We start from the raw sequence: 22149 nt of genomic DNA on the forward strand, positions 1-22149 counted from the left end.
TGGACACACCTCCTCATTCAAGGGGTTTTATTTATTTGTACTATTTCCTATATTGTAGAATAATAGTGAAGACATGAAAACTATGAAATAACACATATGGAATCATGTAGTAACCAAAAAAGTGTTAAACAAATCAAAATATATTTGAGATTCTTCAAAGTAGCCACCCTTTGCCTTGATGACAGCTTTGCACACTCTTGGCATTCTCTCAACCAGCTTCATGAGGTAGTTACCTGGAATGAGTTTCAATTAACAGGTGTGCCTTGTTAAAAGTTCATTTGTGGAATTTCTTTCTTTCTTAATGCATTTGAGCTAATCAGTTGTGTTGTGACAAGGTTGGGGGTATACAGAAGATAGCCCTATTTTGTAAAAGACCAAGTCCATATTATGGCAAGAACAGCTCAAGTAACAGACACATCTCAACATCAACTGTTCAGAGGAGACTGTGTGAATCAGGCCTTCATGGTCGAATTGCATCACAGAAACCAATAAGAAGAAGAGACTTGCTTGGGCCAAGAAACATGAGCAATGGATATTAGACCAGTGGAAATCTGTCCTTTGGTCTGATGAGTCCAAATTTGTTTTTGTGAGACGCAGAGTAGGTGAACAGATTATGTGTGGTTCCCACTGTGAAGCATGGGGGAGGAAGTGTGATGGTGTGGGGGTGCTTTGCTGGTGGCACTGTCTGTGATTTATTTAGAATTCAAGGCACACTTAACCAGCATGGCTACCACAGCATTCTGAAGCGGTCTGCCATCACATCTGGTTTGTGCTTAGTCTGGATACCGCCCAACCCTAGCTGTGATTTATTTGTTTAATTATTGTCTCTCACTTTTGTCTCACATGATCTACTAAGCTCTCCTGTGTCTGAGAGAAGCAGAAATGAAAGAGAAAACTTCACCGATTTCAATTCGATTGTTGACGATACATTGATCTTTCTATCGATATATGACATTCTGGTAAGGAAGGCTTTATGTATTATTCTAGACAAGCATCAAGTAATGACAGAAGAGAAGCTGCATGTATCTAATTATAGTGTCACACCCTGATCTGTTTCACCTGTCTTGTGATTGTCTCCACCCCCTTCCAGGTGTCGCTTATTTCCCTGGTGTTTATATCCCTGTGTGTCCTGTCTCTCTGTGCCAGTTTGTCTTGTATACCTTTCAAGTCAACCAGCGTTTTTCCCGTACTCCTGCTTCTATTCTCTTTTGCTAGTCCTCACAGTTTTTGACCCTTGCCTGTTTTCTGGACTCCGTACCCGCCTGCCTGACCATTCCTGCTGCCACTCTGTACCTCCTGGACTGGTTTTGACCTTTTGCCTATCCACAACCATTCTCTTGCCTACCCCTTTCGGATTGTTTAATAAATATCAAGACTCAAACCATCTGCATCTGGGTCTCGCCTTGTTCCCTTATATATAGACAAGTTGACTAACAAATAGCTTACCAAATGTAATAAAATATAAGCATAAAAATAGCTAAATGAGTCTTAAAAACAATTTTTCCTGCATTTTTTCTGCCGTCCCTGAACAATGTGCACATGAACCCTACATGAGCCTTTTGAAGTAGCATAATTGTTTGATTATCAGATGAAAACATCAGGAAACAAAATAAAGCATGTGCACACATGAGGTCCCCATACCGGTAAGAAATCAAATCTACTTTCACCCCTGGTTTCTATGCAAAGTATATGATTGAATGTTTCTTTAAACCTGCAACTAGTTACTTAAAATGAGACATATAATCATGCCAAAACATGATTCGTAAATGTTATTCACTGACAGAGAGATAGCTAATGAAAGACAAATTTACAGTATCTGGCTAGGCTAGTCAAACTGTAACACTGGCTAGCTTTCAATATATTGGCTAAATGGTCAACGGTGTTATCTCTTCATTACAATCAGGACAAATCTTATTGCATGCTGCATATTTCAAGTGTACTCGAAAACAGATATTTATCTTATTTAAGTCTTTGGGAGCTAACTACATCTGTCCTCTTCATCAGACAGCAGCTCACATTTTCACAAGAGGCTGTGCTTACATCACAAGTGGTATGTATGGGAGTTCTGATTGGTTCCAAGTTAAGCAGTTTGGCAAATTTGCCTAAGCAGACAGTTTTGAAATGTACTTATTATGAGCAAATCTGCACGAATTGAAGGTGCCAATAAAATGCCATATTCATCATAAGAGTGTTTTACTGCCATATAAAAAATAAGTCAGCTCCTCCCTCGACGGGGATCAATCAACTTCACGTTTTTTGGCTTCAGTCCACCACCTAACAGACACACAGGGAAATTGTGTGTTTTCATCTTCAAGTAGCATTGCGAGAAGGAGAAACTGAGCTGAATAATTTGGTATAACTGTTTAGATTGAGCAAATCTAAGCGAAGTACTCTATACAGTGGCATGCGAAAGTATTCACCCCCCTTGGCATTATTCCTATTTTGTTGCCTTACAGCCTGGAATTAAATGAGATTTTGGGGGGGTTCGAAACATTTGATATACACTACATGCTTACCAATTTGAAGATGCAAAATATTTTATATTGTAAAACAAACAAGAAATAAGACAAAAAAACAGAAGACTTGAGCATGGGGTATGTCTCTATAAGCTTGGGACATCTAGCCACTGGGATTTTGGCCCATTCTTCAAGGCAAAATTGTTCCAGCTCCTTCAAGTTGGATGGGTTCCGCTGGTGTACAGCAATTTGTAGGTCATAACACAGATTCTCAATTGGATTGAGGTCTGGGCTTTGACTAGGCCATTCCGAGACATTAAAATGTGTCCCCTTAAACCACTCAAGTCCTGCTGGAAGGTGAACCTCTGTACCAGTCTCAAATCTCTGGAAGACAAACTGGTTTCCCTCAAGAATTTACCTGTATTTAGCACCATCCATCCTTCCTTTAATTCTGACCAGTTTCCAAGTCCCTGCCGATTAAAAACATCCTCACAGCATGATGCTGCCACCACCATGCTTCACTGTGGGGATGCTGTTCTCGGGGTGATGAGGTGTTGGGTTTGCGCCAGACATAGCGTTTGCCTTGATGGTTAAATAGCTACATTTTAGTCTCATCTGACCAGTACCTTCTTCCATATGTTTGGGGAGTCTCCCACATGCCTTTTGGCGAACACCAAACGTGTTTGCTATTTTTCTTCTTTAAGCAATGGCTTTTTTTCTGGACACTCTTCTGTAAAGCCCAGCTCTGTGGACTGTACGGCTTAAAGTGGTCCTATGATACTCAAATCTCCGCTGTGGAGCTTTGCAGCTCCTTCAGGGTTATCTTTGGTCTCTTTATTGCCTCTCTGATTAAGGCCCTCCTTGCCTGGTCAGTGAGTTTTGGTGGGCGGCCCTCTCTTGGCAGGTTTGTTGTGGTGCTATTTTCTTTCAATTTTTTAACAATGGATTTGATGGCGCTCCATGGGATGTTCGAAGTTTCTGACATTTTTTATAACCCAACTCTGATCTGTACTTCTGTACAACTTTGTCCCTAACCTGTTTGGAGAGCACCTTGGTCTTCATGGTGCCGCTTGCTTAGTGGTGTTGCAGACTGTGGGGCCTTTCAGAACAGGTGTGTATATACACTAAGATCATGTGGCAAATCATGTGACACTTAGATTGCACACAGGTGGACTTTAGTTAACTAATTATGTGAATTCGGTAGGTAATTGGTTGCACCAGATCTTACTTAGGGGCTTCATAGCAAAGGGGGGAAATACACGTGCACGCAACAATTTTCCGTTTTTTGTTGTTGTTGAATTATTTTAAATAAGTTGGGTTTTTTTCATTTCACTTCACCAATTTTGACTATTTTGTGTATGTCCATTACATGAAATCCACATAAAAATACATTTAAATTACAGGTTGTAATGCAACAAAATAGGAAAAATGAAAGGGGATGAATACATTTGCAAGGCAAATCAAATCAAATCAAATTTTATTTGTCACATACACATGGTTAGCAGATGTTAAATGCGAGTGTAGCGAAATGCTTGTGCTTCTAGTTCCGACAATGCAGTGATAACCAACAAGTAATCTAACTAACAATTCCAAAACTACTGTCTTATACACAGTGTAAGGGGATAAGGAACATGTACATAAGGATATATGAATGAGTGATGGTACAGAGCAGCATACAGTAGATGGTATCGAGTACAGTATATACATATGAGATGAGTGTGTAGACAAAGTAAACAAAGTGGCATAGTTAAAGTGGCTAGTGATACATGTGTTACATAAGGATGCAGTCGATGATGTAGAGTACAGTATATACATATGCATATGAGATGAATAATGTAGGGTAAGTAACATTATATAAGGTAGCATTGTTTAAAGTGGCTAGTGATATATTTACATCATTTCCCATCAATTCCCATTATTAAAATGGCTGGAGTTGGGTCAGTGTCAATGATAGTGTGTTGGCAGCAGCCACTCAATGTTAGTGGTGGCTGTTTAACAGTCTGATGGCCTTGAGATAGAAGCTGTTTTTCAGTCTCTCGGTCCCAGCTTTGATGCACCTGTACTGACCTCGCCTTCTGGATGATAGCGGGGTGAACAGGCAGTGGTTCGGGTGGTTGATGTCCTTGATGATCTTTATGGCCTTCCTGTAACAACGGGTGGTGTAGGTGTCCTGGAGGGCAGGTAGTTTGCCCCCGGTGATGCGTTGTGCAGTCCTCACTACCCTCTGGAGAGCCTTACGGTTGAGGGCGGAGCAGTTGCCGTACCAGGCGGTGATACAGCCCGCCAGGATACTCTCGATTGTGCATCTGTAGAAGTTTGTGAGTGCTTTTGGTGACAAGCCGAATTTCTTCAGCCTCCTGAGGTTGAATAGGCGCTGCTGCGCCTTCTTCACGACGCTGTCAGTGTGAGTGGACCAATTCAGTTTGTCTGTGATGTGTATGCCGAGGAACTTAAAACTAGCTACCCTCTCCACTACTGTTCCATCGATGTGGATAGGAGGGTGTTCCCTCTGCTGTTTCCTGAAGTCCACAATCATCTCCTTAGTTTTGTTGACGTTGAGTGTGAGGTTATTTTCCTGACACCACACTCCGAGGGCCCTCACCTCCTCCCTGTAGGCCGTCTCGTCGTTGTTGGTAATCAAGCCTACCACTGTTATGTCGTCCGCAAACTTGATGATTGAGTTGGAGGCGTGCGTGGCCACGCAGTCGTGGGTGAACAGGGAGTACAGGAGAGGGCTCAGAACGCACCCTTGTGGGGCCCCCGTGTTGAGGATCAGCGGGGAGGAGATGTTGTTGCCTACCCTCACCACCTGGGGGCGGCCCGTCAGGAAGTCCAGTGGCCAGTTGCACAGGGCGGGGTCGAGACCCAGGGTCTCGAGCTTGATGACGAGCTTGGAGGGTACTATGGTGTTGAATGCCGAGCTGTAGTTGATGAACAGCATTCTCACATAGGTATTCCTCTTGTCCAGGTGGGTTAGGGCAGTGTGCAGTGTGGTTGAGATTGCATCGTCTGTGGACCTATTTGGGCGGTAAGCAAATTGGAGTGGGTCTAGGGTGTCAGGTAGGGTGGAGGTGATATGGTCCTTGACTAGTCTCTCAAAGCACTTCATGATGACGGAAGTGAGTGCTACGGGGCGGTAGTCGTTTAGCTCAGTTACCTAAGCTTTCTTGGGAACAGGAACAATGGTGGCCCTCTTGAAGCATGTGGGAACAGCAGACTGGTATAGGGATTGATTGAATATGTCCGTAAACACACCGGCCAGCTGGTCTGCGCATGCTCTGAGGGCGCGGCTGGGGATGCCGTCTGGGCCTGCAGCCTTGCGAGGGTTAACACGTTTAAATGTCTTACTCACCTCGGCTGCAGTGAAGGAGAGACCGCATGTTTCCGTTGCAGGCCGTGTCAGTGGCACTGTATTGTCCTCAAAGCGGGCAAAAAAGTGATTTAGTCTGCCTGGGAGCAAGACATCCTGGTCCGTGACTGGGCTGGATTTCATCTTGTAGTCCGTGATTGACTGTAGACCCTGCCACATGCCTCTTGTGTCTGAGCCATTGAATTGAGATTCCACTTTGTCTCTGTACTGACGCTTAGCTTGTTTAATAGCCTTGCGGAGGGAATAGCTGCACTGTTTGTATTCAGTCATGTTGCCAGACACCTTGCCCTGATTAAAAGCAGTGGTTCGCGCTTTCAGTTTCACGCGAATGCTGCCATCAATCCACGGTTTCTGGTTAGGGAATGTTTTTATCGTTGCTATGGGAACGACATCTTCAACGCACGTTCTAATGAACTCGCACACCGAATCAGCGTATTCGTCAATATTTCCATCTGACGCAATACGAAACATGTCCCAGTCCACGTGATGGAAGCAGTCTTGGAGTGTAGAGTCAGCTTGGTCTGACCAGCGTTGGACAGACCTCAGCGTGGGAGCCTCTTGTTTTAATTTTTGCCTGTAGGCAGGGATCAGCAAAATGGAGTCGTGGTCAGCTTTTCCGAAAGGGGGGCGGGGCAGGGCCTTATATGCATCGCGGAAGTTAGAGTAACAATGATCCAAGGTTTTACCACCCCTGGTTGCGCAATCGATATGCTGATAAAATTTAGGGAGTCTTGTTTTCAGATTGGCTTTGTTAAAATCACCAGCTACAATGAATGCAGCCTCCGGATAAATGGTTTCCAGTTTGCAAAGAGTTAAATAAAGTTCGTTCAGAGCCATCGATGTGTCTGCTTGGGGGGGGATATATACGGCTGTGATTATAATCGAAGAGAATTCTCTTGGAAGATAATGCGGTCTACATTTGATTGTGAGGAATTTTAAATCAGGTGAACAGAAGGATTTGAGTTCCTGTATGTTTCCTTCATCACACCATGTCCCGTTAGTCATGAGGCATACGCCCCCGCCACTCTTCTTACCAGAGAGATGTTTGTTTCTGTCCGCGCGATGCGTGGAGAAACCCGTTGGCTGCACCGCCCTGGATAGCGTCTTTCCAGTAAGCCTTGTTTCCGTAAAGCAGAGAACGTTGCAGTCTCTGATGTCCCTCTGGAATGCCACCCTTGCTCGGATTTCATCAACCTTGTTGTCGAGAGACTGGACATTGGCAAGAAGAATGCTGGGAAGTGGTGCGCGATGTGCCCTTTTTCGGAGTCTGACCAGAACACCTCCGCGTTTCCCTCTTTTTCGGAGTCGTTTCCTTGGGTCGCTGCATGCGATCCATTCCGTTGTCCTGTTTGTAAGGCAGAACACAGGATCCGCGTCGCGGAAAACATATTCTTGGTCGTACTGATGGTGAGTTGACGCTGATCTTATATTCAGTAGTTCTTCTCGACTGTATGTAATGAAACCTAAGATGACCTGGGGTACTAATGTAAGAAATAACACGTAAAAAAACAAAAAACTGCATAGTTTCCTAGGAACGCGAAGTGAGGCGGCCATCTCTGTCGGCGCCGGAAGTTGTATACTTTGTCATGATGATATAAATGGATGGATGTGAGTCTTAGATAGGTATGCACATACCATCTATTGGCTAATTTGGTGATCTAGAGTGCAGGCAATTGTTTTAAAAGCATTATAGAATGTTATAGTGTGTTATCCCCTATCTACTATTACGAGATCCATGTAGCTATGATGTGCTCCTACACAATTTCCTGATTTCAAGTCGGACCACATAGAATTTAAATCATGGAGGAAACAATTATTTTACCCACTGATAGAACATAGGCTTTCACCAAATTGACAGGAGTTTCATGATGATTTTTTCTGGGGTTGGATTATCCCTTCAATGTCTTCCATCTCTAAGCAAGCCGCATTACTCAATAGGTCTTTACCTTGAGCCAAAACACAGTCTAACAGCTAGACTCCTCTGCGATTGCTTGCCTCAGGAATTCTTCCTTTTTCCCCACAATTTTTCCCCGTCTTTTCCCCGTCATCAGCCCAAATGAGAATCAGATGTTTTGTGGAGGAAGGAAGGACTCCCACCCATCCTGCTTTGCTGGTGCAGCTGGAGTGTTGGTACAGTGTGTGTGTGTGTGTGTGTGTGTGTGTGTGTGTGTGTGTGTGTGTGTGTGTGTGTGTGTGTGTGTGTGTGTGTGTGTGTGTGTGTGTGTGTGTGTGTGTGTGTGTGTGTGTGTGTGTGTGTGTGTGTGTGTGTGTGTGTGTGGTGGCAGGAAGGTGAACATTCCACCCTCCTTCCATCATTGGACAGCTGCTAAGGCTGTAGAAAGGGAGAAAAGGGGAGAAACACCGGGCTACAAAACATGCTGGTTGTCACGTTCTGACCTTAGTTCCTTTGTTTTGTCTTTGTTTTAGTATGGTCAGGGCGTGAGTTGGGGTGGGCAGTCTATGTTCTTTTTTCTCAAATTTGGGATTTCTGTGTTTGGCCTGGTATGGTTCTCAATCAGAGGCAGCTGTCAATCGTCCCTGATTGAGAACCATACTTAGCCTGGTAGCCTGGTTTTCACCTTTGAGTTGTGGGTGATTATTTTCTGTTATGTGTATGTCACCTTTCAGAACTGTTTTGTTTCTCCTTTGTTATTTTGTTTAGTGTTCTCGGTTTAATAAATATATGATGAAAACTTACCACTTTGGTCCTCACCTAATTCCAACGACGATCGTTACACTGGTTGTACACAAGGATCAGTTTAAATCTGCTGGTTTTGAGATTTCCTATCTGTACATAATATGGATAAGTTTGTCTAAATATCAAAATAGTTAACTGATTTAAACACGTGGAGCTGAACAGCACCTGCTTCAGCTTGACTCATGAAGAGTAACATTTTTCTGAGTTTCACCCATGAGGCTCAGGATTCAGGAAGAGGGGTTTAAAATTTCCTCTAATATATGCCATTTAGCAGACGCTTTTATCCAAAGCGACTTACAGTCATGTGTGCATACATACTACGTATGGGTGGTCCCGGGGATCGAACCCACTACCCTGGCGTTACAAGCGCCATGCTCTACCAACTGAGCTACAGAAGGACCTCTACTGAGCGGCTGCTACTTTGCTAAAACTAAGAGTTCTCACATACCCTACTGGTGCAGCTCTACTATTGTCCTGTCAACAGCATGAATCTGCTAAGCAAAGACAAGGCACCTTTCCACCTCCAAAAATCCCCTGACAACGGTTCAGTTTCCTGCTGGCATTGATGCACCCAATATTTACCATGACCATTAGCTGGTGAGCTTGCACACAGTTACAGCAGAGAAAACCGAGCCTGTGGAGTGGGCCACCTGCCTTCAGAGGCTTTTAGAAACAGTTCTCTACAGTCATGTGAAACTTTCCCTTGTCTTTGATATCCCTGATAGCAGCAGGCAAAAGGCCTGACAAATAGATTTGCTGCATCACTTGGCAGCGGTGTAAAGTACTTAAGTAGGTTTTGGGGTATCTGCACTTTATTTTACTATTTATATTTTTGACAACTTTTACTTTTACTCCACTACATTCCTAAAGAAAATAATGTACTTTTTACTCCTTACATTTTCCCTGACACCCAAAAGTACTCGTTACATTATGAATGCTTAGCAGGACAGGAATTGTCTAATTCACACACTTATCAAGAGCACATCCCTGGTCATCCCTACTGCCTCTGATCTGGCAGACTCACGAAACACAAATACTTTGTTTGGGAATTTTGTGTGTTGAACTGTGCCGCTGGCTATCTGTACATTTTAAAAAACTGGAAAATCTGACTGTCTGGTTTGCTTAATATATGAAATATTTTATGATTTATACTTTTTCTTTTGATACTTAAGTACATTTAAAAAAATACATTTAGACTTTTACTCAAGTAGTATTTGACTATTTGACTTTCACTTTTACTTGTCATTTTCTTTTAAGATGTCTTTACTTTTACTCAAGTATGAAAATGTGGTACTTGTTCCACTACTGCCACTTGGACTGTACAATGGTGGGGAGGGGAGAGGAGGGGTTGAAAGTCAACATTTAACTCATATCTCCTTGTCTGCTTTGAATGCTAGAACACTGGCTGAGGCTATAGGAGAATGTGGGTCAGGATTGAATGGAAGTAGGATGGGGAGGTGTTGCAATCTCATTCCTATGCTTGTCCTCATATCGACTGCATAAATTGATGCACCTGGGAGACTTAAAGCTAATCTAGACCTTGTTAGTTTTTTTGTGCTCTCCCTAAATTTTCATAATCTAAATCATTAATTCTCAGTGTGCCGAAACCGGGGTGTTGAAGATTCCAAGATGAGTTCAATCTGAGATTACCGCTTAAGAAAAGAAAGCGAGACTGAAGCTTTCTCTCTCAAGTCTCGGCAGGACTGCTTCAATAAGTGCCCCTTTGTCTCTTAAATAAAACGAGGTAAGACAATGAGGGCCACTGCGGACTAAACCATGCAATTACTCAGCCTGATGAGGCTAGAGTGATTGCTCTTCTTTGGGTGCTGAGGTTTCTGCCGTTCCCTTTGGCCTTGTGGGTAGCTAAACAAGATGCATGAACAGTACCATATCAATGAAACATTATTTTATACTGTATTCTGTTTATATTTTTGTCTGTTTGAATAACATATTATATGGTTCAGCGAGCCAAAGATGACTCTGAGATGTGTAAGTTTGTCTTGGTGTGCTTGGACCATGTTAGTTTGTTGGTGATGTGGAGAAAACAGTCAGTTTCTTACACAGCCAAGAAGAAAACATTCTCATCGACGGGGCTGTAGTGGAGCAGGTTGAGAGCTTCAAGTTCCTTGGTGTCCACATCACCAACAAACTAACATGGTCCAAGCACACCAAGACAGTTGTGAAGAGGGCACGAGACTGAAAAGATTTGGCATGGGTCCTCAGATCCTCAAAAGGTTCTACAGCTGAACCATCGAGAGCATCCTGACTGGTTGCATCACTGCCTGGTATAGCTGCTCGTCCTCCGACCACAAGGCACTATAGAGGGTAGTGCGTACGGCTTAGTACATCACTGGGGCCAAGCTTCCTGCCATCCAGGACATCTACACCAGGCGGTGTCAGAGGAAGGCCCTGAAAATGGTCAAAAACTCCAGTGACACTAGTCGTAGACTGTTCTTTCTGCTACCGCACAGCAAGCGGTACCGGATCACCAAGTCTAGGTCCAAGAGGTTTCTAAACAGCTTCTACCCCCAAGCCATAAGACTTCCTGAACATCTAATCAAATGTCTACCTAGACTATTTGCATTGTACCCCCCCCTTTTTTTTAACACAGCTGCTACTCTGTTGTTATCCATGCATAGTCACTTTAATAACTCTACCTACATATGACATATTACATATTACCTCAACTAACCGGTGCCCTCGCACATTGACTCTGTACCGGTACCCCCCTGTGTATAGTCTCGTTATTGTTATTTTACTGCTGCTCTTTAATTACTTGTTACTTTTATTTATTTGTCTTACTCATATACTTTTTTTAAACTGTAATGTTGGTTAGGGACATGTGACTAATAAAATGAGATTTTAACAGGGAGGAAATCAATAATATTTCAGTAGAGGAGCGACCCTGTTCACTGTTTGGGAAGTGAAACAGACTCATGTGGAGCAGGACATCTATTTCATACCTGCTCCAGTGGTTATTCTTGGCTAGTGTTGAAAGTGGGGTGGAACAGCCAGGTGGGGCCTGAGCTCACCTATGGGGATACGATAGCTCTGCTACACCCCCGCCTCTGGCTCCAACCCTCACACCCGTGAGGGGGACGGGATGGGAGAAGGGTGGACCATGGTTTGGATCCCAAAAATGCCAGCAGATTTCACCCAGCCAACCAGCCATATGGGATAACAATCCACACAAGAGGTTGTGACACTATTCATAGCTGCCTCATAAATTAAACACAGTGGACATTAGGGTGTGTTGTTATGGAACCTTGTTGCTCTGTGATGTGATTCCACCGACACAAAGGCACACGCCCTGGGGTTGTTTGAATGTTATTAATAAACCATTTGCAGCTTACATAAAAAATAGTCTGCTAGAACAGCTCATCAAAACCTCATTCCCTGGTCTATGATCACACCACACACAGACAATAAGACATATATTGACATACATTCTTATCCAGATGTCTGTGTATATTCTTAATCCTGACTCATGGTGGACAGCATTATTCCCTGAACATCTGGTAACAGAAAAGAAACAAAGACAGTCTTCCCTTCCTTTCTCCTCTGTCTCTCTTGGGCACATGTAGACTCACCGAGCCGGCTCTGTTTTTCCCAACAGATGGTTGCCAGATTGGCCAGCTCCTTGTATTTCTCGGCAAGCTGGAGTTTTCCGATGTTGAGGCGGGGTCGCCTGGCGATGCTCTCCTCGGCCAGGCTCCGGTTGGAGGTCAGCAGGATCGCTCTGTCCACCTGCAGCTCCTGAAACTGGAGACAAACATGGTATCAGGACCCTGAGGATGTACAGCTCAGCACACACAAAGAAAAGGTCAATAATTGATTAACTAAAACAATAGCAGACTGTGATGATGGCGTGCCATGTTTAAAATAGTATTCCAGTAATACTGGTGTATCAACCCACATATAACATCTTGATAAACAGGAGTTTAACATTGGCATAACAGTTGAAAAGTACTTATTTATTTAGCTATTTAGAGATTGATGTTTACAAATCTGCTCAACTGAGCCTTCCCAGAATGTATAGTTAATCAAACACTTGTCAAGCAACAACAGATCTTCAAGGCTAACCTCACTCCGCATTAAATGCTCTACACACTAAGATTGAAATGTGGTGAGCTGGAACACTTTGTCTCATAGGGTTTGAGCAGAGAAAGCAACAGCAAGGGGATGAGTCAAAGGGGAAAGTATGAAACAACAGATTTATTGGGGGTTAGAAACACAGGAAAGAACAAGGGTGTCTATACAGTACATACATGTTTGACGGCCAGTTACTTAAGAACAAAACTTCTTCCGTGGTGTGAACTTCAGCCAGTAAGTCTATGCTACATATTGAATGTATGAAAAGTGGTTCTCAGCCAGGCTAAAGAAGGCTGAGGGCACATAATACTAAGAGCAACTCAGCCCGTCTCAAATCTACTTTCACGTGATGGTTAAGTAAAGATGTGTTAAACAAGATAAATAAAAGTTGGTGTTAAAAAAAATACTTATAGGCCACATTCCCAAAACCAATGTGACTTTCCACATCTGTCAAACAGAGGACTGAATTCCTGGTCAAGAGCCTTGCTCGTGTTACACATGGAAAGCATGGCTACGCTTGTGGCTTTGTCATACACACTGGGAGCATTCAGTTGATGACTTGGCATGAGTGAAGTCCAATTTTGCTTACTTCACATATCAGCCCTTTAAAGTTGTTTAAAAACCAAACTCAGGACTAAACTCAGGCTATTGCTTACACTTTCATCAATCCTCATACCACAAGCAAGAACATTCATATATGCGCAGTAATTAACAGTGACAGTTCCGCAGACTAAGGCTTCAATTAAGCAATAATCCATTTAGCATTTAAGTAAGCATCCATATATGGCAATAACCCCCAAACTGAAGGACAATTAGAAATGATGCATTGAGAAGTATTCCATTTAAAGAGCCAGCCCCAATGGTCAGGAACTAATGGCGTTTCCAGTGGCTTTTTTTACTATGCATCGCTCTCGACCAAATTAGAAAAAATGATGAAGAGATTCTGTGGCCTGTCATTGGGGGCTCCCTCCATTTTGTTCCCAAAACGACACAAAAGGCTCCTTCGAGATGAATCCAACAGCCACAGGCAACCTTTAGCTATGGAGCTCAGGAGGAATTCAAGAATGTCGTCATGGAAGACATTTGCATAGCACAGACAGGACAGCAAACCACAAACCCCACTGTTAACTCCAATTGTTTGAGGCCAAAAGAGCATGGAGGTTTTATAAAGATTCACTATTTTCCATCTGCCTGAAGTGAAATTATTTATTTTTTTTTAGCTGCCAATTTCACTGTTTAAAACTCAGGATATTGTTAACTCTGGCTGAGCTCACCAAAGCATAAAGGATTAATGATTTATTACTTCAATGAATATGAGATTTTTGCCTCATGATATTCTGCTTTAAGACCAAAACACAGTTTAGCTGTATCCATGTGGAAAGCCTCCACTTGAATTGATTTGCTTACAGGTATGTGAGAATTTATGTTCATTGTGTAATTTCTACAATCAAACATGCAACAAAGTTGGTCTGTTGAAAGTGATTGAGACTGAGAAATAGCCAAGGAGGAAAAGCTTCTCAGTGACATCAGAAAGTGGGGTAAGTTTCTGAGTCACAGTCACTAATAGTGATCTTTGTCAATGATGCAGTGAGAGTGAATTGAGTTTTCTTGCAGATTGAATTATGGATTTGAAATGCTCAGTCAAATCAAATCAAATGTTATTGGTCGCAAACACATATTTAGCAGGTGTTCTTCCGGGTGCAGCGAAATGCTTACTTTCCTAGCTCCAACAGTGCAGTTACATCTAACAATACAAAACACGCAAATCTAAAGTAAAATCATGGAATTAAGAAATATACAAATATTAGGATGAGCAATATCAGAATCCAGAATATAAATATATATGTATATGATGGGATGTATAGACATTATTGACAGTACATGTCATACACAGTGTCTTCGGAAGTATTAAGACCCCTTGACTTTTTCCACATTTTGTTACGTTACAGCCTTATTCTAAAAATGATTAAATACACACAATACCCAATAAAGACAAAGCAAAAATTATTTTTTTGACATTTTTGCAAATGTATTACACATTTTTTTTAAATGTAAATATCACATTTACATAAGTGTTCAGATCCTTTACTAAGTACTTTGTTGAACCACCTTTGGCAGCGATTACAGCATCGAGTCTTCTTGGGTATGACGCTACAAGCTTGGCACAACTGTATTTGGGGAGTTTCTTCCATTCTTCTCTGCAGATCCTCTCAAGCTCTGTCAGGTTGCATGGGGAGCGCTGCTGCACAGCTATTTTCAGGTCCCTCCAGAGATGTTTGATCGGGTTCAAGTCTGGGCTCTGGCTGGGCCACTCAAGGACATTCAGAGACTTGTCCCGAAAACACTCCTGCATTGTCTTGGCTGTGTGCTTAGGGTCGTTGTCCTGTTGGAAGGCAAACCTTGGCACCAGTCTTTAAGCTGTGTTCTTTCATTATTAATCAAATGGAGGAAAATAAGAAGTCTTAGAAATAGGGACTTTATAACAAGGGCCCCCATCCTCAAATGAATAAAGGGGCATTCTCAGAACTGCTTAAGACCCAGCCCCTTCCCTCAGCATCATCAAGAGACTTGGCCATGTAAGAATGCTGTTCATCGACTACTGCTTAGCCTTCAACACCATAGAGCCCTCCAACTTCATCACTAAGCTCGGGGCCCTGGGTCTGAACCCTGTCATGTGCAACTGGGACCTGGACTCCCCGACGGGCCGATCCCAGGTGGTGAAGATGGGCAACCCCCGCTACGCTGATCCTCAAAACGTGGGCCCCACAAGGGTGCGTGCGCAGTCCTCTCCTGTACTCCCTGTTCCCCCATGACTGCGTGGCCACGCACATCTCCAACTCAATCATCAAGTATATGGATGACACAACACTGGTAGGCCTGATTACCAACAACAACGAGACCACCTACAGGGAGGAGGTGAGGGCCCTGGTCGAGTGTTGATAGGAAAATAATCTCTCCCTCAACATCAACAAAATGAAGGAGCTGATTGTGGACTTCAAGAGACAGCAGAGGGAGCACTCTTTTAACAACGCTGAGAGGCTGATGACTTCAAAGGTGTTTGCTGTGTAAACACAAAAGAGATTGACTGCCGACACTCTGGTCAGAGGTGCTAAGTACTGTTGGCAGGCAAATGTTTGACAATCCTACCGGTGTGGCTGAGCTTTTAGGCTTGTCACACCTCTTTGTGCATACTTAAGTCTTGTCATGGATGAAGCTTGAAATATCTGCTTTGTCACATCACAGCAGGCAAGATGGCAAAGTCTGTAGAGTATTATAATACCATGACACCACACTGTGTGGCTCGCATGCAATTTAGAGAGACCACAAATCTTAGCAGCCAATCTGAAAGTGCTCTAAAGATGCGTGATTCAGCTCCAAATGATTCAGCTCCAAATGTTTTTCAAATGTCTCCCTCAAAACTGGGCTACTTCAGTCCATCCACAAGTGTCGCACTGTGCATTTCTCTCACACTTGTGGTTAGTGAACATTTGCAAGGCAATCAGAGCCCCATGTTCTGTGGAATCCAGAGCATTTGGCCCATTCAAAAGAAGCACTTTGTACACAAATCCACTGCAAATTCACTGTTTTCCCTTGAATTTCCTGTGACTACAAGTACACTGTACAGCTCATTTCACTCCAAATCCGTGTCATCCGTGGCTATTCATATTCACCAGAAGTTTTCCCCTAAACAGGAATTGCAACAGACCTTCCATTTCCTGCTGTGGCTGCTCATACTCCTGTTTACCATTGAAGAGAGAGTTCCAGGAGCCCCCGGGACAGTGTGCTTGGCATGATGCACTGGTTGTAAAGCAAACCTGACAGTGTTTACTGTCACTGACAAACAACACTTGAAGAGCACTTTGGATATGGAAAGATGTTGTTTGCACTTCTCGAGTTGAAAATGTACTGTTTAGTTTTTGTGGGTCAATGTGTGAAGACACAAAAACTGGAAAAACGACACAAATGGATGTGAACCTAGTACAAAATATAATTGTTTGACATTTGATATTGGGATATATACAGTGCATTCGGAAGGTGTTCAGACCCTTTGACTTTTTCCACATTTTGTTAAGTTACAGCCTTATGCTAAAATTGATTCCAATGTTTTTTCCCTCATCAATCAACACACAATACCCCATAATGAGAAAGCAAAATCATTTTTTTAGAAAACTGAAATATCACATTTACATAAGTATTCAGACCCATTAATAAGTCCTTTGTTGAAGCACCTTTTGCAGTGATTACAGCCTCGAGTCTTCTTGGGTACGACGCTGTAAGATTGGCACACCTGTATTTGGGGAGTTCTACCATTCTTCCTTGCAGATCCTCTCAAGGTCTGTCAGGTTGCATGGGGAGCGTCGCAGCACAGCTATTTTCAGGTCTCTCCAGAAATGTTTGATAGATTTCAAGTCCAGGCTCTGGCTGGACCACTCAAGGACATTCAGAGACTTGTCCCGAAGCCACTCCTGCATTGTCTTGGCTGTGTGCTTAGGGTCATTGTCCTGTTAGAAGGTGAACCTTCACCCCAGTCTGAGGTCCTGAGCCCTCTGGAGCAGGTTTTCATGGAGGATCTCTCTATACTTTGCTCTGTTCATCTTTCCCTCGATCCTGACTAGTCTCCCAAACATCCTCACAGCATGATGCTGCCACCAACATGCTTCACCGTAGGGATGGTGCAAGGTTTCCTCCAGACGTGACGCTTGGCATTGAGGCCAAAGAGTTCAATCTTGGTTTCATCAGATCAGAGAATCTTGTTTCTCATAGTCTGAGAATCCTTTAGGTGCCCTTTACTGATCGGGCTGTCATGTGCATTTTACTGAGGAGTAGCTTCCGTCTGACCACTCTACCATCAAGGCCTGATTAGTGGAGTACTGCAGAGATGGTTGTCCTTCTGGAAGGTTCTCCCATCTCCACAGAGGAACTGGAGCTCTGGTGCTCTGTCAGGGTGACCATTGGGTTCTTGGTCACCTCCCTGACCAAGGCCCTTCTCCCCCGATTGCTCAGTTTGGCCTTGCTGCCAGAAATAGGAAGAGTCTTGGTGGTTGCAAACTTCTTCCATTTAAGAATGATGGAGGCCTTCAATGCTGCAGAAATATTTTGGTACCCTTCCCCAGATCTGTGCCTCGACACAATCCAGTCTTGGATCTCTACGGACAATTAATTTGACTTATTGGCTTGGTTTTTGTTCTGACATACACTGTCAACTGTGGGACCTTATGTAGACAGGTGTGTTCCTTTTCAAATCAATTGAGTTTACCACAGGTGGACACCAATCAAGTTGTAGAAACTTCTCAAGGATGATCAATGGAAACAAGATGCACCTGAGCTCAATTTTGAGTCTCAAAGCAAAGGGTCTGAATACTTATGTAAATAAAGTATTTTCAGTTTTTCTATTTTGTAAATTTTTTAACATTTAAAAAAAAATGTTTTCACTTTCTTATAACGGGGCAATGTGTGTAGGTTGATGAGGAAAAATATTGATTTAATTCATTTTCGAATAAGGCTGTAACATAGCAAAATGTGGAAAAAGTAAAGTGGTCGGAATACTTTCCGAATGCACTGAATATTATACAAATGTGAAAAATGTGATTTATTATGCCAGCTTAAGAATACTGGCTCATTTTCCATCAAGTCAACCTGCTAGAATCGATCAGATTTGTATTGGGGGGGGAAAGGGCTTGAGTGTTACTCTTATCCTTCACTGCCATTTATGGTAAGACGAGGTGCTCAAGGAGTCACTGAGTGTTTTAGAATGTAGCAGTGACAGTGTCCAGATTTCTGTAATTTAATTTTCACAGTTCGGCTAATACCCCATATCAAATCCTATGGAGCCACTAAAGGATAGCAATTCCGCCAGTCAGAAGGCTTAGAACATTTCTCCACAAGGAGCTAGCTAGTGATATGTGGGCTATTTACACAAGCATCCATCTTATTATGTCATTAAATCAAATCAAATTGTATTAGTCACATGCGCTGAATACAACAGGTACAACCTTACAGTGAAATGCTTACTTACGAGCCCCTAACCAACATTGCAGTTTTTAAAAAATATGAGTAAAAAAATGTAACAAGTAATTAAAGAGCAGCAGTAAAATAACAAAATACGAGACTATTTACAGGGGGGTACCAGTACAGTGTCAATGTGCAGGGGCATCGATTACTTGAGGTAATACGTACATGTAGGTAGAGTTATTAAAGTGACTATACATAAATGATAACAACAGAGAGTAGCAGCGGTGTAAAAGAGATGGACGGGGAGGGATGCAAATAGTCTGGGTAGCCATTTGATTAGATGTTCAGGAGTCTTATGGCTTGGGGGTAGAAGTTGATTAGAAGCCTTTTGGACCTAGACTTTGCGCTCCGGTACCGCTTGTCGTGCGGTAGCAGAGAGAACAGTCTATGACGAGTGTGGCTGGAGTTTATTACCATTTTTAAGGCCTTCCTCTGACACCGTCTGTTGTAAAGGTCTTGGATGGCAGGAAGCTTGGACCCAGTGATGTACTGGGCCGTACGCACTACCTTCTGTAGTGCTTTGCAGTCGGAGACCAAGCAGTTGCCATACCAGGCAGTGATGCAACCAGTCAGGATGCTCTCGATGGTGCAGCTGTAGAACCTTTTGAGGATCTGAGGACCCATGCCAAATCTTTTCAGTCTCCTGAGAGGGAATAGGCTTTGTCGTGCCCTCTTCCCGACTGTCTTAGTGTGCTTGGGCCATGTTAGTTTGTTGGTGATGTGGACACCAAGGAACTTGAATCTTTCAACCTGCTCCACTACAGCCCCGTCGATGAGAATGGAGTTGTGCTTGGTCCTCTTTTTCCTGCAGTTCACAATCATCTCCATTGTCTTGATCACGTTGAGGGAGAGGTTGTTGTCCTGGCACCACACAGCCAGGTCTCTGACCTCCTCCCTATAGGCTGTCTTGTTGTTGTCTGTGATCAGGCATACCACTTTCGTGTCATCGGCAAACTTGATGATGGTGTTGGAGTTGTGCCTGGCCGTGCAGTCATGAGTGAACAGGGAGTACAGCAGGGAACTGAGCACGCACCCCTGAGGAGCCCTTGTGTTGAGGATCAGCGTGGTGGATGTGTTGCTACCTACCCTTACCACCTGGGGGCAGCCCGTCAGGAAGTCCAGGATCCAGTTGTTGAGGGAGGTGTTTAGTCCCAGGGTCCTTAGCTTATTGATGAGCTTTGAGGGCACTATGGTGTTGAACGCTGAGCGGTAATCAATGAATAGCATTCTCACAAAGGTGTTCCTTTTGTCCAGGTGGGAAAAGGTAGTGTGAAGTGCAATAGAGATTGCATCTTCTGAGGATCTGTTAGGCCGGTATGTAAATTGGAGTGGGTCTAGGGTTTCTAGAATAAGGGTCTTGATGTGAGCCATGACCAGCCTTTCAAAGCACTTCATGGCTACAGACATGAGTGCTACGGTCGGTAGTTCTTTAGGCAGGTTAACTTAGTGTTCTTGGGCACAAGGACTATGGTGGTCTGCTTAAAACATGTTAGTATTACAGACTTGGACAGGGAGAGGTTGAAAACGTCAGTAAAGACACTTGCCAGTTGGTCAGCGCATACTCACAGTACACGTCCTGTTAATCTGTCTGGCCCTGCGGCCCTGTGATTGTTGACCTGTTTAAAGGTCCTACTCACATCGGCTGCGGAGAGCGTGATCACAGTCTTCCCGGAACAGCTGGTGCTCTTACACATGTTTCAGTGTTATTTGCCTCGAAGCAAACATAGAAGTAGTTTAGCTCATCTGGTAGGCTCGTGTCACTGGGCAGCTCTTGGCTGTGCTTCCCTTTGTGGTCTGTAATGGTTTACAAGCCCTGCTACATCCGACGAAGGTCAGAGCCGTTGTAGTACGATTCGATCTTAGTCCTGTATTGACACTTTGCCTGTTTGATGGATCGTCGGAGGGCATAGCGGGATTTCTTTTAAGCTTCGGGTTAGAGTCCCTAGCTGCTTAAAATCGGCAGCTCTAGCCTTTAGCTCAGTGCAGATGTTGCCTGTAATCTATGGCTTCTGTTTGGGGTATGTACATACGGTCACTGTGGGGACGACGTCATCGATGCTCTTATTGATGAAGCTAATGACTGATGTGGTGTACTCCTTAATAATGCCATCTGAGAAATGCCGGAACATATTCCAGTCTGTGCTAGCAAAACAGTCCTGTAGCTTAGCATCTGCTTCATCTGACTACTTTTTTATTGATCGAGTCACTGATGCTTCCTGCTTTAAGCAGGAGGATAGAATTATAGTCAGATTTGCCAAATGGAGGGCGATGAAGAGCTTTGTATGCGTCTCTGTGTGTGGAGTAAAGGTGTTCCAGAGTTTTTCCCCCTCTGGTTGTACATTTTACATGCTGATAGAAATTTGGTAAGATAGATTTAAGTTTCTCTGCATGAAAGTCCCCGGGCTACTAGGAGCACTGCCTCTGGGTGAGCGTTTTCCTGTTTGCTTATGGCAGAATACAGCTCCTTCAGTACGGTCTTAGTGCCATCATCAGTCTGTGGTGGTATGTAGCTGTCTACATACCACCACAGACTGGGTGATTGCCGCCGGAGACCCCAACCGGTTACTGAATTGGAGCGCTGCTCACCAGTGGATCATAGGGGCTGTGGAGGCATCCACTACAATGAGCTCAACTACCATCACATGTTAGCCAACTACGCATATGTGTGCTTTATTAAACTGTAATGGCACCTGCAGGAAGGGCAATGAGAGGGGAGCACACCCAGACACCCTAGTGATGTTTGTGTGTGAATGTCTCAACTAACTACTGGCATGTAACACTTTGTACATTTATTTTCGATTAAACGTCTTGGTCAAGGCGAATATAACTGCAACTACAACCATTACTGAAATCCCGACCATGGCTCTAGCTAAGTAATTCTGATCCAGTCCCTTGGGAGAATTCCATGGCCTCTCTCGGTGAGATGCGACCACTTTCGCTCTAATTCATTTGCTGCAGCAGCGAGGAAGGTTTCAAATGTCATGTCTTGCTCTGAATTGGACACACCCACGTCCATTCCCAAATGAGTACCGATTTTATCTCTGTCCAAGAATGAATGCCACACCTGATGATTTCAGACAGAGGGCTATGTACCATGAATGACAATGTTTTGGAACTGTGAAAGACTGCGGGTTCAAATAGGAAAATAAAAAACTGCCCTAGTAATTTAACATTACATTCAGGAATATTTGTTCTAGTGAGGAATAAGACAGAAATATAGAAATATAGAGGTGCATTTGAATGTACAAGTGTGTGAGAGATGTGTTTATCTGAGCAGCTAACCGATCGCTGCAGCTGTACATAGTCTATTGGTAAATAGCCCACCCATTTTCACCTACCTCATTCCCATACTGTTTTTATACTGTTTTTATTTATTTACTTTTCTGCTCTTTTGCACACCAATATCTCTACCTGTACATGGCCATCTGATCATTTATCACTCCAGTGTTAATCTGCAAAATTGTAATTATTCGCCTACCTCCTCATGCCTTTTGCACACATTGTATATAGACTGCCCCTTT

The 22149-nt window shown here is 43.5% G+C and overlaps 1 protein-coding gene across 1 annotated transcript in view; it reads right to left on the reverse strand.

The window, feature by feature from the left end:
* The window catches only part of LOC124000753 (vacuolar protein sorting-associated protein 37D-like), a 43200-nt gene that overhangs the window by 20024 nt on the left and 1027 nt on the right, over positions 1-22149 (reverse strand). The window contains exon 2 of the mRNA XM_046307341.1: positions 12115-12286. Within this exon, the coding sequence (XP_046163297.1) occupies positions 12115-12286 (172 nt within the window). The remainder of the gene's footprint in view (positions 1-12114; positions 12287-22149) is intronic.

Source organism: Oncorhynchus gorbuscha, linkage group LG16 (assembly GCF_021184085.1).
Source record: "Oncorhynchus gorbuscha isolate QuinsamMale2020 ecotype Even-year linkage group LG16, OgorEven_v1.0, whole genome shotgun sequence".
Classification (NCBI taxonomy): domain Eukaryota; kingdom Metazoa; phylum Chordata; class Actinopteri; order Salmoniformes; family Salmonidae; genus Oncorhynchus; species Oncorhynchus gorbuscha.